General features: G+C 35.5%; 4 protein-coding genes across 4 annotated transcripts; all 4 read left to right on the plus strand.

Annotated features, from left to right (window-relative positions):
* Positions 1 to 1,521: 1,521 nt before the first annotated feature.
* LOC131598803 (annexin D5-like) lies at positions 1,522 to 3,534 on the plus strand (the record flags this gene model as incomplete). Its single annotated transcript, XM_058871362.1, has 5 exons — positions 1,522 to 1,671; positions 1,808 to 2,023; positions 2,636 to 2,851; positions 2,935 to 3,024; positions 3,126 to 3,534. Coding segments are annotated over 5 exons (876 nt in total), but the record flags the coding sequence as incomplete, so codon positions are not given.
* Positions 3,535 to 9,025: 5,491 nt separating this feature from the next.
* Positions 9,026 to 22,650, plus strand: LOC131596759 (annexin D5-like). The gene is made up of 8 exons (XM_058869502.1): positions 9,026 to 9,185; positions 9,358 to 9,503; positions 11,981 to 12,219; positions 12,343 to 12,366; positions 16,799 to 16,937; positions 17,022 to 17,111; positions 17,392 to 17,521; positions 22,410 to 22,650. Exons 1-8 carry the CDS (start codon positions 9,110 to 9,112, stop codon positions 22,514 to 22,516), a joined length of 951 nt encoding a protein of 316 aa, XP_058725485.1. The 5' UTR covers positions 9,026 to 9,109; the 3' UTR covers positions 22,517 to 22,650.
* On the plus strand, positions 13,061 to 16,309 carry LOC131598799 (large ribosomal subunit protein eL28y-like; the record flags this gene model as incomplete). Its single annotated transcript, XM_058871359.1, has 9 exons — positions 13,061 to 13,078; positions 13,367 to 13,475; positions 13,647 to 13,810; positions 14,036 to 14,183; positions 14,452 to 14,706; positions 14,803 to 14,879; positions 14,979 to 15,090; positions 15,619 to 15,851; positions 16,040 to 16,309. Coding segments are annotated over 4 exons (300 nt in total), but the record flags the coding sequence as incomplete, so codon positions are not given.
* A 982-nt stretch (positions 22,651 to 23,632) lies between the features above and the next one.
* Positions 23,633 to 24,439, plus strand: LOC131596760 (uncharacterized). The gene has a single exon (XM_058869503.1). It carries the CDS (start codon positions 23,633 to 23,635, stop codon positions 24,437 to 24,439), a length of 807 nt encoding a protein of 268 aa, XP_058725486.1.
* The last annotated feature ends 1,992 nt before the right edge of the window (positions 24,440 to 26,431 follow it).

Below are 26,431 nucleotides of genomic sequence, written 5' to 3' on the forward strand. Positions count from 1 at the left end.
AATTCATGTAGCTTGGCTACAAACTTTATAATGTAATGAGGCACTTGATATGGAAGATAAAAAAAGACTATACTGATAGGATGATGTCTACGGGTTAGGTTCAGCTCCACCTACACGTCACAACAAGTGTAATCAATGTCATCCATACATGGCATTACAGGTTCTAAGCCATGAACATGTTCAGCAAGGCATACGCATACTGCTGCTTCAAGTTCGGCCATGGAAGATAGATTATTTATCCAAGATAGTGATAATATCAGGTACTCAAGTTACAAGCCATTGAGTTGGAAATTTCATTCCTGATGATGTCAAGAATGAGGGTAAGAAAGATTTTCCTAATTAATTCCTTGTGAAAAATTATTGTTTTTAAAGTTATTTAAAGGGGTTTAAAACCCCCGCAATCTGTCTTTTTTATTTAATATTTATTTTAACTGACGTGGCGTGCCACATAAGCCTCCGTTAGTGGAATCTAACGGGAGGGACCAAAAATAGAGACGGAAAATATTGTGAGGATCATTGTTTGAAGAAATTTTTTGTAAGGACTAAAATTGAAAGTTGTCATATTTATAGGGATCCCTAACATATTTAACCCTATATAATATATCTATAAATTTATTATTATTATTATTATTATTATTATTATTATTATTATTATTATTATTATTATTATTATTGTTGTTGTTGTTGTAGTAGTTATTATTTCTAAAAACACTTACAATTTTTAATATTCAACATTTAATCATTAACGCTAAACATTTTCAAGAACAACATCAGAAAAATAACATTTAACTTTAATAATAGAGGTAAGTATTCAACTATAAAATTATAAATCAAAACAAATTGAATTTGTGCTTGAATGAGTATATTTATTGATTGCTTTAACAACAGAGAGAAATTGGTAAAATAAAAAATTAACACTTACCTAACTGAGAATGAATTAATGAGAGAAAAAATTGTTGGCGAAGAAAGAAGACAATGCAACAAAAAGAGATATAGAAGAGTGAAAGATGAATTAGTCACAGAGAAGTGAGAGTGTTAAAACTCGTTCAAGAGAAGATAAATTGTAGGTCATATGTGACTTTTTTTTCTCCATTATTTTTTATGTTTTTATGGACCGATCTATATCAAAATATAAGTTTGGTGGACTAAGTCAGTTTCATTTTGACAACTCTACTTCTAGCTATTATCCAATTGACACCTAGAATTGGATATCTCCAGCATGACTCAACAGCTCGATAACGATAGCATGTTTGTAACCCAACAATATAAGATAATCTTATCTTAGAATTTAAATCTTACTAAAATATTCTTTGAAAAGTAAAATTTCCCCATTACTCAAAACCACTATTCAGGATATACCTAAAATGAAATTGTTCTATCATAGATAACATCAATTTTTTAGAAAGTGAGAAATATTTGGAACTACTTATATACAATTTCTATGATATGAGGTTGTTTTTCAGGACATTATCATTTAAATGTATCTTTATATGAAATCTTTATTTTATTCTAATCCTACGGTTTAGATTTCGATGTGACACAAGTGTTGTGATCAATATTCTGGCTCATCGAGATGCTACACATTGTGACCAAATTCAACAAGAATACAAAACAACGTATTCCGAGGAGCTTTCGAAACGTTTAGTTTCAGAGCTCACTGGAAATTTAGAGGTACTAAATTACTAATATATAAATTAACACAACATATCATACTTTAATAATATACAATGTAATAACCTTTTGTAAAATTTGAAATGAGTTAAACAAAATATTGAATCGAAAGAGCTAACACTTATTAATTTTTCAGGCTGCAATTGTGGTTTGGATGCATGACCCTCTCAGACGTGATGCAGAAATCATCAGAAAGTCTCTAATCGTCGACAATAACCTTGAAGCTGCTATCGAAGTTATATGTTCACATACTCCATCACAACTAAAATATCTAAAGTCATTTTACCATATAAAATTTGGTGTTTATCTCGAGTACGATATCCAGACAAAAACTTCTGGGGATCTTCAAAAGGTGAGATGTTTATGAATGAATACTCTACAAGGTTTATAAAAAGTTGTAGTTTCTCTTAAGAATTAAATCTTAGATATAACATCACAAATATGGATGAGAAGAGCCAAGACCGGCCTATAGGAGCCTATAGCTTGACCTGTTTAAGTTTGGCCTAGTCTAACTTGGTCTATTTAATAAAAATATTTAGGCTTAAACTTTTTTAAAAATTTATTTAATTAAATAGGGGAGACTTAGGCTATTAAAAAAGTCTATGATGTCTTATAGGTCAACCTATATATGTTTATCTATAAAAAGTTAAGGTAAATAGTATATAAAATACCTTAACTTCTATTAAAAAAAAGGTAAAATGGACTATTTGAAAGCATTGAAATAAACTTTTAAATAAACTTTGAGGTCAGACCAGACTTTTAAAAAGACCAAACTAGACAAAAAAAAGTCTATAATAGACCCTAAGCCAGACTCATACCTTAAAAATTTAACACAGGTCGGACTCATACCTTCTAAGACTTGGCCTAGTCTGACCAATTCACACCCCTAATCACAAATTAGTGACATTAAAAATCCTCATACAATAAGAACTAATCTTTCTTTTTGCAAAAAAAACTTGTTAAGATCTTGCTTGCATATATAAGCACCCCTCGCCATGAAGGCCCCGAAGTTAATAGGGAAACGGCTCACAATGATGCAAAAGTTCTCTTCAAAGCGGGGGAAAAGAAACTCGGAACTGATGAAAAGACTTTTATTCAAATATTCAATGAACGAAGCAGTGCGCACTTGGCTGCGGTCAATTTGTATTATCATGACATGTATGGTCACTCACTGAAGAAGGTATCTTGATCAAATTAATCTTATAATCAATTCTACTTCATTTATATTTTAAGGTTTTAAATTTCAAGGTGAACATATACCAGGTAGTAAAGAATGAAGCATCTGGGAATTTTGGTCTCGCACTTTTGACAATAACTGAATGTGCTACTAATCCAGCAAAATATTTTGCAAAGGTATTCATCTTCATTTTAAATTTAGGAATACTCAAGAAACTTTTAAATGTATTATTTTTTCCATACACAAAATTTATATATACATGCTTGCCATAATGTAGGTGTTGCATAATGCAATGAAAGGTATGGGGACTAATGATGACACACTCATTAGAGTTATTGTATCTAGGACAGAGATTGATATGCAATATATCAAAGCTGAATATTTAAAGAAATACAAGAAGACACTCAATGATGCAGTTCACTCTGTAACATCTGGAAACTATAGGGATTTTCTTCTCGAACTTTTGGGTCCCAATTATTAATCAAAGACGGTCATGCTTGTTTTATTTTGGGATATGGATAAACTTCTTATAATAGTAGTTATGGGAGTATTTGAAAGTTATAATGTTAGTTATATTGTATAGTTTAAGGAATAAAAATGAACGTACACTTATACAAAACACTCGATTAACTTCATACGTGAAGGGGTTTTAACCTCGTTTACAGAGGCGAGGTAACGAAGGGCGTTATGAAAACTTACTATAATACCTCACTATTTTTCACTAACTGAGGGGTAAACTGTACTTCACATGGGTTCGATCCCCAACTCCTGCATTTTTATTATTTTTAAAACTGGATGGTGCGTCTCACATTTACTCTCAGTTATTTGAGGTGCCGAGGTAATAGAGAATAATTAATTATTACCTCGGTTTATAATAATAACCAAGGGGAAAACATTGTTATTTTTTAAAGTATTTTGGTTTTAACATGTATTAAAGAACCATATTTTAGCCATTTATGAAACAGAAACATTTCACTTTTTGTCCATTTCTCAAACAGACACAATGTACCAAAAATATTCATTTTTACACCATTTGCAAGGCCATAATGGCACATGTACACCTTATAATTTTACAGGAATAAAACGGTTATGGACTGGTCCAACGGCTAGGCATGGCCCAATCCGCTTTTTCTCCCAAGACGACCCAATAACCTTAGCCCAATCACCAAAGGGGAGGGAAGATGTCGTCTCAACTGTCTTACGGTCGGTGTAACACCCCTTTTATACCCCAAAATAAATAAGCATATAATCAGAGAATAAGCATGCATATAATAGAAAAGGGCGTCACATCGACGTTTTCAAAAACTAAAAGCTTTTAAAAAACCGACAACATTTATCCACAATACACAACACACCTGGTCATTTCAGATAACACCTAACATTTAATCATAATTCATCCAGAATATGCATTCACATAGCATTATCTTTCTCAACAATTCTCCAAAAACAACATATACATTTGCTAAATCTAAGCATCATGTATACATACAATTACCAAAACATATGCAATTAAGAATTATCCATATAATCTTAACATCCAAGCATATTACCAAAATTCAACTAATTGAATTATTCCACCATCGTACAAAACACATTTATCATACGACAATTACAACAATGCATAACAATTAGCATTCAACGTTTCCAAATATCACAATTATCACATGGTACGAAATACCAATACATGTTATCCACAATTAACATTAATCCATGACATACACTATCACATAATGATTAAGTCATCAAGTAATCATTCTCCACAATTGCATTTAAATAGCATACACTCACTCGCACACCTCATGAATATCATACCACATAACATATCAACAAATGTTATTCATAATTCATCGATTCATAACTCACATATACATAATTACATGTTATTCACACAACAACATCATAATTAATTCAATAAGTGCCAACCAATTCTATCCTATCACATAGATAATAACATTGGTTTTCTAATGCTTCAAAAGACGCATAAAAAGAAGTTACGGATCAGAAGATATGACATGACACGGTTAATTCAACTTCTTAATAAAAGCATATTATTGTTAATTCAACACAAGGCATCATCATTGGCTCATACAATTCGAATACATACAACTAATTGCATGTAACATACAACATCATTAGCAATTCATACCGATCAAACACATACAAAAAATATAAGTTATATTAAATTATTATCTAATGGTTTTCAATCCAATTTAATAATATAGGAATTTATTTTAGCTTTCCAACGGTCCAAACGGCGCATCAAACGGACACCCGAGTCAAAAGTTATTGAATTTATAAGTTTTTCAAAATGCTGTCAAAACCAGAAAATTTGCTGTTACGGAAATACTGTCAAAAACCAGAAAACTGTTGTTGCGAAAATACTGTATGCTGTTGCAAAAATACTGTTTGCTGTAGCGAAAATACTGCTGTCCAGCCCAAATTTTTCACCATAAAACCATGTTAATCCATCATTTTTCATGAAATAAATAGTTATACAATATATACATTAGATAGCAACTATTAGGATTATAAAAACAAGATTCTAAGCTCCATTAATTTTCACCAAAATTTCAAATCAACCATTTTCAAGTGAAACTTAAACATACATATATGCACTAAATCATGTTCTATACACATACCCATTCATGGAATTCAATATAGAAACATCATAGCATATATAAATCATCAATTTCATGGATTGAAACATAGATTCATGTTAGGGTTTTCAAGAATATAACAAATCCCCAAATCCTAACTTCATGATATCTAACCCATTCCAAATATGCATTTTCTAACTCAATCATCATTACCCACTTATATCTACTTATAATAACTTGGATTCACACCCTTACCTTTTGATTTTAATCCACCCTCTTCAAGAATCTACAATCCTCTCTTCTTTCTCTTCTACGCTCTTTTCTTCTCTCCCTTCTATTCTCTTCAAAATCAACAAATGAAAATGATACTCCTAACTCTCATTAACCCTTACTACTTATTTGTCATAATGGGCTTAATACTTCTAACTCTAGTAAATAGGCCCAATAGACATAATCTATTAATATTTCTACTAACCCAATAACTAACTAAATACCAATACACATAGTAAATTAATTTAATTAATTATTATATCTCATAACAATTAAGTAAATAATTAACACACCAAATAATTAAATAAATAATTAACACACCAAATAAATAAATAAATAATTAACACACCAAATAAAATAAAATAATATAATAAAATAAATACGGATAAAATCTTCTAATAACTCAATGTCTCATATTTCCGGTCTAATCTTAATTACTCAGAAAATTCCCAAAACGCTAAATATTAACTCATTAATATTTCTAATACTAAAAATATTAAAATTTTCGATTAAATATTGATCCGCTATCCCGAACTAATACTGACTAAATCGTCCCAAAATGCAAAATTTCAATAAACATCACAAATGACTAAATTAAGCAAATAATTGTTAAAAACACCAAATAATATAATTACTAATATAATTAATAAAAATATTAATAAAAATCAGGATGTTACAGTCGGGCTCTCTCCCCCTTTATACCGAGGACAGCGTTGGACGTTATGCTCGACTAGCAACAAGGAAGATTCCCTGCCCCGAGGGGTCGAGCAGGATCTTGCTCGTTAAGCCTCCCTGTCGACCAGAATCACCTCTCTACCCGACCAACGACTAATTTTGAACAGCTTTCCAGGATTCATTAACATGCTCCTAGAATCCTGGCAGTCACGCGTTTTGGGCCTAAATCCACGATCTAGCCCAAAACGTGGACCAATGGCCAAGCGGTGGGGGACAATATAAAAACCCTCTCATTCGAGAGGGTCAAGTAACACAATTTCAAACCCTTGAAACATTCCACGTATTTATGCTCCTACTTACTTGCTCGTCAGAGTGCTTTGCATGTACACCCCCTTCTCCTCTTCATCAGCACCGTACAAACGTCTCTGGTCCACTTTCTGATTTCGATCACCCCCCTGATCAGTGATGCCGTATGTGGGAAACCTTGATATCTCCGTCTTTTTCTCCCCCTCACACAAAGACCAAAGCAATTATTACCAATTACACCATGGCCAGTTTTGACTCTGATCACGATGTTCATACATCTGCGCTCTCTCTCTCTCTCTCTCTCTCTCTCTCTCTCTCTCTCTCTCTCTCTCTCTCTCTCTCTCTCTCTCTCTCTCTCTCTCTCTCTCTCTCTCTCTCTCTCTCTCTCTCTCTCTCTCTCTCTCTCTCTCTCTCTCTCGAACACAAGTCCAGCCTAGGCTTCGTCAACATTGTCTTATAAGACACAGTCCCCGAGAAAAGGGATGGCTCCACCATGTCTCCATCTTCCGAAGACACGCACGAACTTGACAACCAAAACGCTGAACCTCTGTAGATGATATCACACTAATTTCTATAAAGACAATAAAACAAATACTTACTTTTATTTGCTGCTTTATCGCAGACATAAATGATTTAACCCAACTGAATGAACAAATTTTTTGTGTATTTTTCTTTACTCTTATCTATAATCGCGTTAGTGTTATATATAAGAAGTGCAAACATTGTAATCCATGCTTGAATCTGTTATTTTTTCTTGCATTTCTTGTTTCTATGAATTTTTTGAGGAACAAAACCATAATAAGAAAGTAATAATGACGATACCGCGTGTACGAAACACGGTGAAAATGACATCTTTCGAATGTTTTGTTTTTTTTCCCAATACCTTTGTTAAACCATGCAACATGTGAACCCTATCAGTTTACCACATTCCCATTTCTGTCTCATTTGCACCACCACCATGCATCAGATTCCAAGTCCTCAAAAGTCATAATACATATGTACAAATGCAATGATTTCTCTCCAATAAGCATAATTCAAGCTTCTACTAGTATATAAACACACGCATGCTATATGCCTCTAAAATTATTTTTATTAAAAGAATAAATAGATTTTTATTAAAATAAAATCTAAAAATCCTAACACAAATACTTTTTCTAAAAGAATAAATAGAATTCTCATATTTTATATTTAAATAATTTTATTAACTATTAACATTATCTATGTTATTACTAGTGTATAAATAACATTAAAATCATATCTAATTAATATAAAAAAATACAATTTATATGCAATCACAATTCTATAATACTTATTTTTAAAACTTTAGTTTTAACCATTAATAATACCGAATTTTCAGAAAAACTTGTAATTAATGAGTTAATTTTAAAACAAATAAACTTCTTTTATATTAATAATTTTAAGGAAAATAAATATAAAATAAAGAAGTGACAAATCATGTAATTGTTAATCCAATCTAATTTTAAGAAAAATAATTTTGACAATGAAATTACTAATTTTTTTATACTCCTTGTCAAAATAACTTTGTTCTAGCGCTGAAAAAAACACTCGTTTTGTTCCCTGTACTAAATCAAAAATTTCAAAACATGTTTGTAATCAATAACAAATGATTATGGGTGAATTAATCAAGTTTATAAGAAAATTTACAAGTGAATGTTGTTTTTTTGAATTCAGAAATAGAAAACACTTGTGATTTGTTGCAAAAGGCAGTTTACACAAAATTTCAGATTTCATCTTCCCAGCTTCGATCTTGTGCAAACTCGAATATTGACTAAATTATCCTTGTTATTTTTGTATACTAGTAAAACAATTTTTAAGTATATGAAATACTATAAAAAAAATGATTCGTTCACGATTATAGCATCATCGATCGATGCATTTAATTTATAATTAATTTTTTCAACATCTACCTCCTCTCTTAATTCTTCTCACAATCTACCTCCTCTCTTAATTCTTCTCACAATCAATCAGACGCAAAAAAGCCTCACTAAACAGTTTAGAATAAAAAAAAACTTTCAAAATCTATTTCAAATCCTAAACATATTTATAATCTCTTTTATTTTGGATCAATTTCACTCTTTAAAAACAAATATTTATAAAGTTAACTTTGTAAATAAATAATTAAAAATTTTAGGCCCACTAAAATCTTTGGTATTTGGAACTTATTTGAATGGAATCATGCATGGATTGTTGGAATATTTACCCTCATCCCAAAACTTATCCTTTTATCCTGATAAATCATAAAAAAAAAATATGATAATTTTATTTTCTCTGTATTTAATATATGTTGACCATATTGCCCCTACCCCTTTTTCATTTCTTTCTTTCTTTATACACTTTCTTGCTTCTCACAAGCTTCTCGGTTTCCATTGAGAGAAAGAAAAAGAAGAAGAAAATGTCTACACTGATTGTACCTCCAATTCCTCCTTCTCCTAGAGACGATGCCATTCAACTTTACCGTGCTTTCAAAGGTTCTCTCTATCAACTAAATATGTTGCATGCATGCTTTTAATAATGCCTTATGATCAATTTTGACTGTAGTAATTCATTTGAAGTTTTTGCATGTGTTTGGTTTTATTATAGGAAGAGTCAAAAGTGATTCCAAAAGCATATAATTGATTCTGATCTTCTATGGTTTCACAGGATTTGGGTGCGATACAACTGCTGTGATCAATATTCTTGCTCATCGAGACGCCACTCAGCGTGCCTACATTCAACAAGAATATAAAACAACATTTTCTGAGGAGCTTTCGAAGCGCTTAGTTTCGGAACTTACCGGAAAGTTAGAGGTACTAAAATACATAAATTAATACTATTGTTCCGCTTGTTGAGACTACGAGACGAGGTCTTAGATTGGTTTAGTAGGTTTTCGGTGTGGCAGAGAAAGAGGATTGACCTGCAAGGTTAGCACTTTAATGTCAAAGTCACTGAGAGAGTAATGAGTAATGTTGTTGAAATTGATGCACATTTCTAGAATATTCTAGCATAAATACATGACAATGTTTAGAGAAAACTAGAATAGTCTAAAGTTGCTACATGTTTCTAGAGTGTTCCAATGATTCTTAGATTTACTTATAGTCTAGAAAGTTCTATGTAAATGTAATGTAGAAAAGACCACAAGAGCCTAGATAGTTCTATTCTAGAAACATCCTTAAGCTCCTATAAATAGGCAAACATATGTGTAATTATCTTCAAGCCTTTAAGCCTTTAAGGTTCAATATCAATAACATTGGAGGCTTCATTCTACTATTACCCTCCTCCTACAATAAATTGATTACTTATGTGTTGCCATGCTCCGATACTATCTAACACACTACTTGCTACTATCTTTGAACTATCAACCAAAGCTCTTTACACTATCCAACTACATTCTAAAATATCACTACTACCTTAAAATCCTAACAGTGGTATCAGAGCTACGTTCGGTCATTCACGGGGCGTAGCAAACTATTTCTTCTTGTCACCAACAATTTTATTAAAACTAGAAAATGAGGTCTCCGACTCAAACACAAAGGAGTACAGGTAGCTACACGGCCCGACTCTGTTTGAGTTAAAACCCAAAACTAAAAATGAAAGAGAGGAGTTCAAGTAGCCTAACAGTTTGACCCTCTTAATTTCAAGTTTAACTAATGTCGTAAACCTATGGCAAATAAGGCTCGAGTTTTGATAGAGCACAAGTCCAGGCGATAAAAAATTGAGACCTGTGGCCTCTGAGGCTCAACTTGAGTACAAGCCTAGGAAGACAAATGCAACTACTAGAGCAAGAATGAGTCCCTGTCAAAATTCTTCTACAAGAAAGGCAAGGTGACTCATAAGTAACTAAGAAGCAAGAGTGATGACAAGGAGATTCACATGCAACTAGACAAAAAAAGTGGTCTTTGCTAGAAGTCTTTAACAAGACAAACAAGGAAGATCAGAAACACAACTAAGGAGTGAAAATGATTCTCATCAAAAAGCCTTCAACAGTGTTGAGAAAGAGTTCACTAACATTCATTGAGACAAGTAGTGTGACAAAGTGGAATCACGATGGAGGTAATGCTTTTCAAAATAGAATATATTACACAAGAGTATCAATGGAGGAGGAGATAGTTTCTCAAATTCACATTTGAATAATTATGGACTACACTTGGAGTTACAGAAATATGCATCAAGGAGGAGTGTTGAAATTGATGCACATTTCTAGAATATTCTAGCATAAATACATGACAATGTTTAGAGAAAACTAGAATAGTCTAAAGTTGCTACATGTTTCTAGAGTGTTCCAATGATTCTTAGATTTACTTATAGTCTAGAAAGTTCTATGTAAATGTAATGTAGAAAAGACCACAAGAGCCTAGATAGTTCTATTCTAGAAACATCCTTAAGCTCCTATAAATAGGCAAACATATGTGTAATTATCTTCAAGCCTTTAAGCCTTTAAGGTTCAATATCAATAACATTGGAGGCTTCATTCTACTATTACCCTCCTCCTACAATAAATTGATTACTTATGTGTTGCCATGCTCCGATACTATCTAACACACTACTTGCTACTATCTTTGAACTATCAACCAAAGCTCTTTACACTATCCAACTACATTCTAAAATATCACTACTACCCCAAAAACTAACAAATGTGAGAGTGAGAATGAATATGAATACCTGAAATGAATCCCTCTTCCTTTATAGTGTGAGCAGTTAAAACTGTTTGTACGAAAAGAGGTGCGTTTTGCATGTGGCTCTTGGATCTAATCAGACGTTGATTCACGCGACCGGAGCGAAATTATCTTTCCTTGGTGTAATGAGGTACTAAATTACATAAATTAATACTATTGTTCCGCTTGAGAATTAGAAATGATTGGTGAGACTACGAGACGCGGTCTTAGATTGGTTGAGTAGGTTTTCGGTGTGGCGCAGAGAGAGGATTGACCTGCAAAGTTAGTACTTCGATGTCAAAGTCAAAGTTAGTACTTCGATGTCAAATTCACTGAGAGAGTAATGAGTAATGTGAGAGTTAGAATGAATATGAATACCTGAAATGAATCGCTCTTCCTTTATAGTGTGAGCAGTTAAAACCGTTTGACTTTTTGCTATAGGCCTTCAAACGGCCTAGAACAACTATAAATCAATCTTTTAAAATTACATAATGTAATACAGAATTCAAAATCAATCAATGGAACAAAAGAACAAAGCGTTGAATCGGAAGATCTAACAAAGTGGATCAAGTTTATAATAACTTAGAACTGTTCAATTTCGTTGTTTGTTTAACACTTTTTCGGTTTTACAGACTGCAGTTCTGCTTTGGATGCACGACCCTGCCGGACGTGATGCAGAAATCATTAGGAAGTCTCTTGTTGTGAAGAGAAACCTCGAAGCTGCTACCGAGGTAATATGTTCGCGGACTCCATCCCAACTGCAATTTCTAAAACAGCTCTACCATTCAAAGTTTGGAGTTTATCTCGAGCATGAAATCGAAGCAAACACTTCCGGAGATCTTCAAAAGGTGAGGTTTTTATTGAGTATCAAGTTGAATGAAATTTTTATAGGATCAAAAAAATATGATTGTAATTGTGAATTCTGTCTCTAGTTGTTGACAAATTTACCTTTTTTCCACGTCTAATAATCGATCTATGCAAAAAACTTGTTAAGAGAAATTGCTGAGAAGGATGCAAAGGTCACTACTAGAAATTTGGCCTACGGCCACGCTAAAATTGTCCACAGCTCAGAAACTGTGGCAACATATATGTTTTGGCCATGGTTATAAAAGCGTAGAATTATGTTATAAAATATTGAATCCGGAGTATGAAACTGTGGCATTTACTTCAATTACCACAGTTATACAACTGCGGATATTTTAAGCCACAAAGAAAAACTGCGACCTTATAATTTTGACTAAAAATTATAACCAAAGTCCAAAAAAATTAGTCCCCGCTATTTTTTCCCTCTTTTCTTTTCGTTTCCCTCTTCTAAATTAATATCTTTTATAATATTTTTCAATTAAAAAAACATTTAAAATATAAATACAAGTTAACCTAATTTTTCCTCTCCCTCCTCTCATGCCTCAATAATCTCCGTCTCCTTCCCTCACTTCCCTCTCTCTCTAAATCGCCGCTTCCTCTCTCCTCTTTCCGGTCACTTTGAAATTCAAATCAAAAAACAAACACCACTTCCTTGCTCCTCGTCGCATGACCTTTATTTTACACCGATTTGTATTCCATTTCTCCCAACCTCGCCGCCCGCCACCATCCTTCTGCCTTCGGCCACCACGGCGGAAAATGAAGAATGAAAGTGTTTTTTGTGTTGTCCTTCACATGAGCTCTCCATCGAACACAACAGATCATATTTTCTAGCTATTTGTCGGTGACCTCTATCTCCCCTCTTGACGGTAAGGACTTTCAGCCATCATACTCTATTTTATTCTTCGTCTTGTACTTTTCCTCTTTCCTTGTATTGAGATTTTTGGATTGCTTTGTTATTACAAAATTTCGGCACTATTTTGGGCGAGCCACCACGCCAGATTTGTTCAGGCAGCCGTGAGCATCCTATTCTTCTAGAGTAAGTATCCTTTATTAAATTTTTCTAGTGTTGGTAAACTGTTGTTGAAAACCCTAACTCCTCTTTTTCTCAAGTACAAGTTTATGTTTTGTTTTGATAAATCTCCGTTTCTGAGTAGAAGAGGAACAACTCTTTCTTGGTTAAGGAGTTCGGTAACAACACTCAGAGTGTTCAGTTTAGCAGAGAGCCAAACAGTCTCTACAACCTCAACTCCTACAAGTACTCTGGTTAGTAGAAAATAGCTTCCTTTTAATGTTAAATGTGATGTTAATTGGATTCTGTGGAAATAGGATTAAGATTTTGATTTTGATAATGTGAATGTTTTGTTGTGTGATGTATTTGTGATTCTGTTGATTTCTGTGCATGGATCTTAGTTTGTGTTTATGATTTTCTGATAGGTTTGGCCAACAAGAAAACTGTTACTATTCAGCCAGCTGGCAAAGATCAGTCTGTGTTATTGGCGACCACCAAGCCAAGGAAGCAGAACAAACCTTCCACTTTGCTTCACAAATCTGTGATGAAGAAGGAATTCAGGAGGATGGCAAAGGCTGTCCAAAATCAGGTAATTTGATTTTTATTTGCATGTTGTTGATTTTGTTATATTGTTTTTAGGTGTAGTTCTTTATTTTACAAACTAATTAATGTTATGTAGTGTGTAGTGTTGCAAATATATGAAAATTATGTATTTTCTATTGATTGGAGACTAATGGGAAGTGTAAGAAATAAGACGATGCTTGTGTCAAATGAAATCTTAATTGAATCTAATATGTTTGTGTTTATTTTGTAGGCAAAATAAAGTAGATGGCTGGTGCATTTTGGGCGACACGTGTGCTGGAGAAAGTGAAGAAGCATGATTCTGGAGGACTCCTTTGGAAGAGAATCAAACTCACGACTACCCGTAAAGCCAATGCCAAGAAGCATCTTCTCCGTGTGTGGTAGGTATTTGAATAACACCTCTCCCAACTTGCAATCACCCTGCTAGTTTAGTTTCTTATGCTTATCCGTTAAATTAGCTTAGCATTCTACGTTATTAATAAAATAGGCTCCTCATACCTAGAAAAAATGATTAAGGATGTTGCTTTGTTACTTTATCTTCTGTGGTTGAAGAGCCACTTCCTTTTGTTTTTGTTCATGCATTATTTCTTTACAAGGATATAACATTATGACAATGGCTAATGTTATGGTTTTTTTTCTTTTTAAAAGAATGAAGCTGTTCTCAAGGCATGTTCTGAACCAGCTCCTTCAATAAGTTCTTCTGCCGGCGTCAACAATGTTATCATAGATGGGAAACATCCTGGTTGTGATCAGTCTTACTTTGGAAGAAGGGAATTTTCTTTCACTCTGAAAGGTGATTTTTATCTGCGTTTTCAATCATACAACAGTGTCCTCGAACTTGAAAACTCGATCAAAGATAAATTCCCTTTAAAGATTGACATTGGACCTGTCTATACAATCGATGTAACATTTCTCCTCTCACGCTATAGTTAATTATTATCTTCCTCAGTTTTGTTATAGTTCGTGCTGCATTTACTAATGATTCTTTTTGTGGTTCAGCCTGCAAAAAGGCATGCTTATGCACAGGGTGATAATAGTGTCTTCACTCCAGTTGAGAGGGAGTTATTTTTGATATTGTAAGTTTTTCTGACTTGAGTCTCCTATTGAAGCCTTTAGATACTTTCCTCTTTTTGACCTTTGTTATCCTCTTCTTTTTTTTGCACGGTGGGCTTTAGGATATGACAGATTATGATGATGTTAGATACTGCTGCAAGGGTGCTGATGTTTGCTTGGATTGTTCGTCGTTGATGACCATAGCCATCAAAGTGATTGATACTTCCTTAAGAGGTAGTAATTTTCATTTTATATGATGCGTATAGATGGTGCAATGCCTTCCATTTATCTTGTGCATTGAACAGAAGATTTAATTTTGAAAGAACGGGATGGAATTAGTGGATAGAGGAAATACTCTAAAATAACATAGTTCACCTATTATTTTTCCAATTCTTACCATTGTGTCTTTACTGTATGTGGTTATTCTTCATCATTGTATATTTATTATTTCCTGTTTTGAAGCAGAAAGATACACAATTTCTATCTGAATATTTATGATAGGACAATATAGTTGTAGGCTGGGATTTGTGTATATTTCAGCATCCGACTTACTTGAATAATTGGTGTTGCTAGGAAACATGTTTTCATCAATGCCCAATATATCTGTTAGAGTTAACTGGATGCATGTACTGACCTTCACTATTTTAATCTTCAGGCTTAGATGCTTCACTAAAACTAAGATGCTTAAAATACACGGGGAAGGAGTATTATTGTGTTTGAGTTTTGGAATTGATTTTCTGTTTATGATTCATGGGTTTGCAGCATAATGACTCTACCACCGGTTGACTATAGTTTCCAACTTCCTAAAGCTGAGCATCAAGGAAATTCATCATGTAAGAAAAAGAAGGAGGTGGTGATTTATATAGCACAAGGTACAAAGCCTGAGGTTTATACTCAAGAGCACGAGAAGCTTCTTGGAGATTGTGAGACTGATTGGAAATTGTTTGTGGATGAATATGATGAGGATGGAGACCGTATATATGATCTAACCAAGGGTGAGAAATGTCATCAATGCATGTATATTATGGTTTTATGTTAAATAGAGTAATTATTGGCAATTTTATCTTATGTTAAATAGAGTAATTATTAAATCATTTCTTATAGTGAAAAGTTCATTTATTCATGGACCTTGTCATAGGTGAGGTTCTTGTTATATTTAATACTAATACCAATCTAATTTTAGTTTGTTAAAGAAGCTGGTTGTGCAGAAGATGTGGAAGAAGAGCAAGGAGAAGATCAAGAAGAATAGTTGTTTTATGTTATCTAGCTAGCCAGTTATTAGAATTTTTTTTTGTTATTTTGGGATGACTCTTTTTTGAGAGAAACTTGTGTTTAATATGGTTGTTTTGGATCATATGGTTGTTTTGAATTTTGAATTTGGGATGACATCAAAACTTAGTATCCAACTATTATTAGTGGCACTACAAAAAAAAAAACTTACTTTTGACCTTAATGTTAATTTTATTATGTTAATTTTATTGTTAATTATATATATATATATATATATATATATATATATATAACATATTTATGTAATGATACAGAAATAAACCGTGGCTAGATAAATGGTTTAGAAAGCATAACATATAACAATGGTTTTAAATAGGTGGTCATAACCAAACCGTGGCTATATCTTGAACTAATACTGTGTCGTAAACGTTAAAATGAAACCGTGGCTTTACCATATAGCCACAGTTTTTAAGTCATGGCAAATACAAACCGCGGCCTTAATCAAGCTACCTAAACCGTGGCCTAAAAAAGCCACGGTTGTAAAAAAGGCGTGGTCTATACAAAAAAAACCGTGGTCTTAACTTTAGGCCACGGCCGTATACTCCACAGTTGGATTTCCGTGGCCAAACCGTGGCCTCAGCGTTACGCCACGGTTATTTTGCATATAGCCTCGGTTTTCTGGGCGTGGCAGGAGGACTTTTTTCCTGTAGTGGGTTCTCTTCAAAGCGGGTGAAAAGAAACTCGGAATCGATGAAAAGACTTTTGTTAAAATATTCAGTGAACGAAGTAGTGCGCATTTGGCTGCGGTCGATTCGTATTATCATGACATGTATGGTAACTCATTGAAGAAGGTATCTTAATCACCTTAATCTAATCATCACTTCTTCAACTTCATTTATTTTGAGGTATTAAAGTTTAAACTGAATTCATATTAGGCAGTAAAGAATGAAACATCTGGGAATTTAGGTCTCGCACTTTTGACAATACTTGAATGTGCTAAAAATCCAGCAAAGTATTTTGCAAAGGTATTCTTATCTTCACTTCAACTTTACGACAAATACTTCTTTTATGATTTTACGCAATGGCCAAAGTTTTCGTGTTCAATAACAGTATGATTGAATTGCTACTACTTTTCTGACGCTGACACATCTAGTTACATTCAATCACTTATCATTGATGCAAACATACCAGTATTAGAGTCGTGTCTGTGTCTGTGATGCATAGAATAGAAATATTAGAGAACTTTTTAAATGTATTAATTTTCTTTTACACAAAATTTGTATGTTCATGCTTGCTACAATGCAGGTGTTGCATAAGGCAATGAAAGGTATTGGGACTAATGATGACACACTCATAAGGGTAATTGTATCAAGGACTGAGATTGATATGCAATATATCTGTGGGATATTGGATCGAACTCTAGTGTGGTCGAAGGGTAGCTTCTTGGTTCGACAGGATTAAGCATGAAGTCGAAGGTTGTTCACATGCTTGTGTCGAAGATGCTAGGGTTGTTAGCATGTTAAATTAGGTTTAGTGTTTAAACCCTAATTTGTTAAGTTAGCTTGTTTATTAAGTTGGCTTGTGTAATGGGCCTTGCTGAAAAAGCCCATTAGTTAGTATGTTAGGTTTTATTATAAATAGCATACTAGTCTCTCATCATTGCTAAGCTGCAAATCCTAATTTAGGGTGAGAGAGGTTATTTGTTATTCTTGTAAACTTGTAATCTTGTTTTAAGAGAAAGTGAAAGAATAGCAGTTATAACCAATTCTTGTGTTCCTCTTCTTCCTTGTCCTTTATTCTTCCTTGTTTTATACTTTGTTCTTGGCATTGAATTCACAACAAATTGGTGCGGTGAGCGTGGAGAAGATGCCTTCAACAAAGTATGAGATTGAAAAATTCACCGGAGTGAATGATTTTGGTCTGTGGCGCTTGAAGATGAAAGCCCTACTGGTTCAGCAGGGTTGTTTGGAAGCGTTGAAGGGGGAGGCAGCCATGAATGCAGAATTGACGACAGCGGAGAAGACGAATATGATCGAGAAAGCACACAGCGCAATTTTGTTGAGCCTTGGTGATAAGGTTCTTCGGCAGGTATCAAAGGAGACGACGGCATCAGGGTTATGGGTGAAACTTGAAAGTTTGTACATGACCAAATCGCTGGTAAATCGACTCTACCTGAAGCAAGCTTTGTATTCATTCAAGATGGTTGAAGACAAAGTGTTGGCTGAGCAGTTGGATATGTTCAACAAGCTGATTCTTGATCTTGAAAATATTGATGTGAAGATCGATGATGAAGATCAAGCGCTGTTACTATTGTGCGCTTTGCCTCGATCACATGCTCACTTCAAAGAAACTCTCTTGTATGGAAGGGAGTCCCTGACGTTTGAAGAAGTTCAATCAGCCTTGTACTCTAAGGACTTGAATGAACGTAAGGAGCATAAACCTTCGACTGTTGGCGAAGGTTTGGCCGTTAAAGGAAAACTCTTACGAAAGGATGGTAAGTTCGACAAGAAGAAAGGCAAAAGCCAGTCGAAGTCTTACAATGGCGAAGCATCTGGCATTCGATGCTACCATTGTAAGAAGGAGGGTCACACAAGAAAGGTGTGCCCTGAACGGCTGAAATATCATGGAGGGAAGGATAATGGCAACGCTGCCATTGTTCAAGATGATTTCGAATCATCTGATGTTCTTGTGGTTTCAAGCAGTGACTCTAAGAAGGAGTGGATTATGGATTCAGGTTGCACTTGGCACATGACTCCAAACAAAGACTTGTTCGAGGAATTATGTGATCAAGATGGTGGATCAGTATTGCTGGGAAACAACAAGGCTTGCAAGATTGCAGGTATTGGATCTGTTAGATTCAAGCTCCATGATGAGTCAATAAGGTTGTTGACTGAAGTCAGGTATGTTCCTGATTTGAAGAGAAATCTGCTTTCTCTTGGTGAGTTCGACAAGAAAGGATATGTTTTCCAAGGAGAGAAAAGTATCCTAAAAGTCATGAAGGGTTCGAAGGAAGTCTTGAGAGGCGTGAAGAAACAAGGCTTGTATACCCTTGAGGCTGAAGTTGTAAGTGGTTCGACAAATGTTGCATCCACGAAACCTTTGTCGAAAACAGAAATCTGGCACATGAGATTGGGCCATGTCAGTGAAAGGGGTCTGGTCGAATTAGGGAAACAAAATCTGCTTGGTGGAGACAAAATCGAAAAGCTGAAGTTTTGTGAACCCTGTGTACTTGGAAAATCTTGCAGAGTGAAGTTCAACAAAGGCAAACAAAGAACACATGGATCCCTTGATTACATCCATGCTGATCTTTGGGGGCCTGCAAGGTGTCCATCACATTCTGGAGCAAGGTATTTTCTATCCATAGTAGATGATTATTCCAGAAAATTATGGGTATTCATCCAGAAGACTAAGGATGAAACTTTTGAGAATTTCAAAAGTTGGAAGACTCTGGTTGAAAATCAGACTGGCAGAAAGGTCAAGAGGTTAAGGACCGACAATGGCCTTGAATTTTGCAATGAGGCATTCGACAGCTTTTGTGCTGCCTCTGGTATTGCAAGGCATAGAACTACTGCAGGTACTCCACAACAAAATGGTTTGGCTGAAAGGTTTAATCGAACTATTTTGGAGAGAGTCAGATGCATGTTAACTAGTGCAGGGTTAAAGAAGGTGTTCTGGGCTGAGGCTGTTTCGACAGCAACATATCTAATAAACAGATGTCCTTCGACAGCGTTAGATATGAAGACACCTGAAGAAGTTTGGTCGGGACATCCACCAGATCTCGACAAACTGAGAGTATTTGGCTGCATAGCCTATGCTCACATTAGGCAAGACAAGGTCGAACCTAGAGCTCTAAAATGCATGTTCATGGGATACCCTGAAGGAGTCAAAGCTTATAGGCTATGGTGCCTAGAGCCAGGTCACAGGAGGTGTATCACCAGTCGAGATGTAGTTTTCAATGAAGCTGAAATGGCTTTTAAGAAAACTGATGATGTTGGTCGAAGTACAGAAACATCTGACGAAGAGCTGGAACAGGTAGAGATTCCTGTTGAGGTGGAGCATGTTGATGCTGAATTGCATATCCCAGATGAAGTCGAAGAAGAAGCAGAAAATGCTGAGGATGAGGAAACTGTCGATGACTACCTATTGTCGAGAGATAGGTCGAGAAGAGTCATCAAAGCACCTCAGAGACTTGGGTATGCAGATCTTATAGCTTATGCCTTAATCTCTGCAAGTGAGGTTCTAGACGAAGAACCTAGAGACTACAAGGAAGTTATGAGGAGTCAAAATAAGACTGAATGGTTGAAGGCCATGGATGATGAGATGAAATCTCTTCATGATAATCACACTTGGGAACTGATCAAGAAACCTGCTGGGGCAAGGTTAGTCAGCTGTAAATGGATTTTCAAAGTTAAGGAAGGAATTGAAGGAGTGACGTCGAAAAGATACAAGGCAAGGTTAGTTGCAAGGGGTTTCACTCAAAAAGAAGGTGTCGACTTCAATGATGTGTTTTCTCCTGTTGTGAAGCATAGGTCCATTCGAATGTTGCTTGCCATGGTGGCACAGTTCGACCTTGAACTGGAACAGATGGATGTGAAGACTGCGTTCTTGTATGGTGACCTAGATGAAACGATCCTGATGAGGCAACCTGAAGGGTATGTCGAAAAGGGGAAGGAAGATTATGTGTGCAAGTTAAAGAGATCTTTGTATGGGCTGAAACAATCTCCTCGACAGTGGAATAGGAGATTCGACAAGTTCATGGCACGCATAAGTTTCATTAGAAGTCAGTTCGACCACTGTGTTTACTTCAGATTTCGACCTGGTAATTCATTTGTTATTTTGTTGCTTTATGTGGATGATATTCTCATTGCAAGCAACAATGTTGAAGATGTGATGAGGGTGAAGGCTGAACTCAATAAGGAGTTCGATATGAAGGATCTGGGAGCTGCTTCCAGAATTCTTGGAATTGACATTCAAAGAGATAGAAAGAAGTCGAAGTTATGCCTATCTCAAGAGGCATATCTACGAAAGATTCTCGAAAAGTTTGGTATGTCGAATTCGAAGCCAGTTGTGACTCCTACAAACCCTCAATTCAAGCTGAGTATTGATCAGTGTCCCAGTACTGATGTCGAAAGAGCCTATATGAATAGCATCCCATATGCTAATATAGTTGGTTCTTTGATGTATGCTATGGTCTGTACTAGACCCGATATAGCATATGCAGTAAGTCTTGTAAGCAGGTACATGGCGAATCCTGGAAAGGCTCACTGGCAAGCATTAAAGTGGATTTTAAGGTACATAAATGGGTCTCTGAACAGAGTCTTAATTTATGGTGGAGCCTTATGTGAAGATAGTAAAGCAGTAATCGAAGGATATGTCGACTCTGATTATGCAGGTTGTATGGATTCCAGAAAATCTATTTCTGGATATGTTTTCACTATGTTTGGCACAACAATTAGTTGGAAAGCGACACTTCAGAAGGTTGTTGCTCTATCAACCACTGAAGCAGAATATATTGCTCTCACTGAAGCTATGAAAGAAGCATTGTGGCTTGAAGGTTTTACGAAGGAGTTGAAACTTCAAGGTCGAGGTATCACTGTTAAATGTGATAGTCAAAGCGCAATACACCTGTCGAAGAATTCAGCCTATCATGAGCGAACTAAGCACATTGATGTGAGGCTGCATTTCGTCAGAGGAGTAATCGAGCGTGGAGAAGTCCAAGTGCTGAAGGTTTCGACTGAAGACAATGCTGCTGATATGATCACCAAGACATTGCCGAGTTGCAAGTTTTTCCACTGTATGTAGTTGATAAAGCTGCATGAAGAAAGCTAGTGTGTTCCTTGACGTTGTAGAGTTAGATCCAAGGTGGAGATTTGTGGGATATTGGATCGAACTCTAGTGTGGTCGAAGGGTAGCTTCTTGGTTCGACAGGATTAAGCATGAAGTCGAAGGTTGTTCACATGCTTGTGTCGAAGATGCTAGGGTTGTTAGCATGTTAAATTAGGTTTAGTGTTTAAACCCTAATTTGTTAAGTTAGCTTGTTTATTAAGTTGGCTTGTGTAATGGGCCTTGCTGAAAAAGCCCATTAGTTAGTATGTTAGGTTTTATTATAAATAGCATACTAGTCTCTCATCATTGCTAAGCTGCAAATCCTAATTTAGGGTGAGAGAGGTTATTTGTTATTCTTGTAAACTTGTAATCTTGTTTTAAGAGAAAGTGAAAGAATAGCAGTTATAACCAATTCTTGTGTTCCTCTTCTTCCTTGTCCTTTATTCTTCCTTGTTTTATACTTTGTTCTTGGCATTGAATTCACAACAATATCAAAGCAGAATATGCGAAGAAATACAAGAAGACATTGAATGATGCAGTTCACTCTGAAACATCGGGCAACTATAGGGCTTTTCTTCTCGCACTTTTGGGTCCCAATCATTAGTCAATTGATGTTTAATCATATTTTATTTTGGATGTTTTCAAACTATGTTGTTTAAATGTTTTGAAATTTGGTAGTTTGATTTGCTTTGTAAGACATTTGTAAGCATTGTTATGAACATGCATGTTTGAGTTTGAGACTTGTGTATTGTTAGCACAATTCATAGAATGGAGTATTCAGACCTTTAGATCACGGTTTAATCGGTTGAACCATCAGTTGAACCATGGTTCGACATGGTTCTGATGCAATAAAAATCATTGTGGTTGAACAAATTCGTGCCTACTTAAAGGTTCTCAGTTCAACATATGTTGAATGGCTTGGTCTGGTTTTGAAAAGATTAGTATGAACACAATCAATTTACTTTGATGCACTTTATATATGAAGGAGCTATGAGAAAATATAAAATTCATATATGGTAATGGGTCTGTGAATATAAATTATCAAATAGGAATAACTATCATGGAAGCATGACCAAATTAAGAATGGAGAAAGTTAAAAGCCTTATGTAGTTTCCAGTACTTGAGGTTTGTGGTGCATAATGCTCAATTCAATTCTTCTCACATTAAATTTGAGAAATATTTGACTACCTCAATTTTGTTTATATTTGCATTTGTTTAACCTCATATCAACGGAAGGAACATCGTCTGATGTTAAATCTCAAATTCCCCAACTAAGAAAAATATTTACGTTAAGGAGTAAGCGAATGTCAACCCTGTTGAAATATTAAACTTGATTTGGGCCTCTTTATTATTTGGTATTTTGGGCTTAATTATTTTGGGCTTAGATAATTTTTGGTAGTGTTTCTAGAGAATTCTTGTAGTGTTTGGAATGTCTAGATATTTCTTATAGTTGTAAAATTCTCTAGAATACTCTTTGAATCTCTAGAGTTGAGAACTCTCTAGAATTAGTGTGTCTAGAGTTCTCCTTAGAGTAGTATAAATAGAGATGTAATCCTACACATTTGTATCAAGCAAAAATACAAAGTTCTCTCTTCCATAAAGAATTCTCCTACCTATCAAGTTTCTATTCAAGCCTCCAATATTTCTAAACACTTGTCCTACACACAAAAACAACCTTAATTCTAACAAAGTGGTACCAGAGCTTCAAGGTCCTCAAAAGATGGCAAATGGAGGTTTCCCTTTTCAAATGCCGATGCTCACAAAGAACAACTATGATAATTGGAGTATCAAGATGAAGGCGCTACTAGGATCTCAAGATGTGTGGGATGTCGTTGAGAAAGGCTTCAAGGAGCAAGATGAAGCCTCACTAAGTCAAGGTGCAAAAGATACATTGAAGGAGTCAAGAAAGAGAGACAAGAAAGCTCTCTTCCTCATTTATCAATCGGTGGATGAAGATACTTTTGAGAAGATATCCAACGCAACGACGGCCAAAGAAGCGTGGGACAAGCTTCAAACTTGCAACAAAGGAGTTGAGCAGGTAAAAAAGATTCGTCTTCAAACTCTTAGAGGTGACTTTGAACGTTTGTTTATGGAGGAGTCCGAGTCAATTTCTGATTATTTTTCTCGAGTATTGGCCGTAGTCAATAAACTTAAAAGAAATGGTGAAGATGTTGATGATGTGAAAGTCATGGAGAAAATACTTTGCACTTTAAATCCAAGTTTTGACTTCATTGTTACCAACATTGAAGAAAACAAGGATTTAAATACCATGACCATAGAGCAACTTATGGGTTCCTTACAAGCATATGAAGAAAAACAAAAGAGAAAAACTAAACAAAAGGAGGCTATAGAGCAACTACTACAACTCAACATAAAGGAAGCAAACTATGTAAACTACAAGAGCCAAAGAGGACGAGGACGTGGCCAAGATCGTGGACGTGGACGAGGACGTGGAGGAGAAGGAAGAGGAGGTTACAACAACTACTCTAACAACTTCAACAATGGAGAAAGAAGTTGGAATCCATAAGCGACAAGAGGTCGTGGAAGAGGAAATTCATGGTTGAGGTACGAAAAATCACAAGTCAAGTGCTTCAACTGCAACAAGATTGGTCACTATGCATCCGAGTGTAGATTCTCGAAGAAGGTTGAAGAGAAGGCTAACTTTGTAGAAGAAAAAGGTAGAGAAGAAGAAAATTTACTACTCGCATGTCAAAACCAAGTTGAAGAGAAAAGAAACAAGTGGTACCTCGACACTGGTGCAAGCAACCACATGTGCGGCGATTGAAGCATGTTTGTAGAGATCAATGAAGCGGCAAATGGCGATGTCTCATTTGGAGATAACTCGAAGATACCAGTCAAAGGCAAAGGTAAAATTCTCATACGCTTGAATAATGGTAGTCATCAATTAATATCCAATGTCTACTATGTCCCTAACATGAAGAATAATATTTTGAGCTTGGGACAATTATTAGAGAAAGGCTATGACATCCACTTGAAAGACCATAGTCTTTTCTTAAGAGATTGTAAACATAACTTGATTGCTAAGGTGCCTATGTCAAAGAATAGAATGTTGCTCTTGAACATTCAAAATGATGTGGCAAAGTGTCTCAAGGCATGCTATACCGATTCCTCGTGGCTATGGCATCTACGATTTGGGCATCTCAACTTCGACGGTCTAGAACGTTTGGCGAAGAAGGAGATGGTGAGAGGCTTGCCTAGCATCAACCACCCAGATCAACTCTGTGAAGGATGTCTAATTGGGAAGCAATTCCGAAAAAGCTTTCCAAAGGAATCAACATCAAGAGCGACAAAGCCGCTAGAGCTCATACACACAGATGTTTGTGGACCAACCAAACCCAACTCTTTTGGTAAGAGTAAGTAATTTCTCCTCTTTATTGATGATTATTCAAGAAAAACATGGGTTTACTTCTTGAAGTAGAAGTCAGAAGTGTTTGAAAACTTTAAGAAGTTCAAAGCCCTTGTGGAGAAAGAAAGTGGTCTTTCCATTAAGGCCATGAGATCTGATCGAGGAGGAGAGTTCACTTCAAATGAGTTCAATAAATATTGTGAAGACCATGGAATTTGTCGTCCACTGACTGTGCCAAGATCGCCACAACAAAATGGAGTAGCAGAGAGAAAGAATCGAACCATACTTAACATGGTGCGAAGCATGCTCAAGAGCAAGAAGATGCCGAAGGAGTTTTGGGCCGAAGCTGTGGCATGTGCGGTATACTTGACAAATCGCTCCCCAATAAGAAGTGTGCATGATAAGACACCACAAGAAGCATGGAGTGGAAGGAAGCCAGGGATCTCTCACCTCAAAGTGTTTGGAAGTATTGCCTATACCCATGTTCCAAACGAAAGAAGAACAAAGCTCGATGATAAAAGTGAGAAATATGTGTTCATAGGTTACGACTCAAGTTCCAAAGGATACAAACTTTATAATCCAAATAGTGGAAAGATTGTCATAAGCCGCGACGTGGAGTTCGATGAAGAAGATTGTTGGGATTGGAGTGTTCAAGAAGAAAGGTATGATTTTCTTCCTTACTTAGAAGAAGAAGAAGAAGAAATCGAACAACCAATGATAGAGGAACATCTTACACCACCGACCTCACCGACACCAAGGTTGGAAGAAACAAGCTCAAGTGAGAGGACACCACGACTAAGGAGCATTGAAGAGCTTTATGAGGTAACCGAAAACCTAAACGACATTAACCTCTTTTGTCTTTTTGGTGATTGTGAGCCTCTAAGCTACCAAGAAGCGACGGAAAACATAAAGTGGAGAGATGCCATGGACGAAGAAATCAAGTCAATCACGAAGAATGATACATGGGAACTTACTACACTTCCACGAGGACACAAAGCAATCGGAGTAAGATGGGTGTACAAGGCGAAGAAGAATGCAAAAGGAGAAGTGGAGAGATATAAAGCAAGATTGGTGGCGAAAGGATATAGTCAAAGACAAGGAATTGATTATGATGAGGTATTTTCTCCCGTTGCTCGTCTTGAAACTATTAGA

The sequence above is a fragment of the Vicia villosa genome, linkage group LG4 (assembly GCF_029867415.1).
Source record: "Vicia villosa cultivar HV-30 ecotype Madison, WI linkage group LG4, Vvil1.0, whole genome shotgun sequence".
In the NCBI taxonomy this organism is placed as follows: domain Eukaryota; kingdom Viridiplantae; phylum Streptophyta; class Magnoliopsida; order Fabales; family Fabaceae; genus Vicia; species Vicia villosa.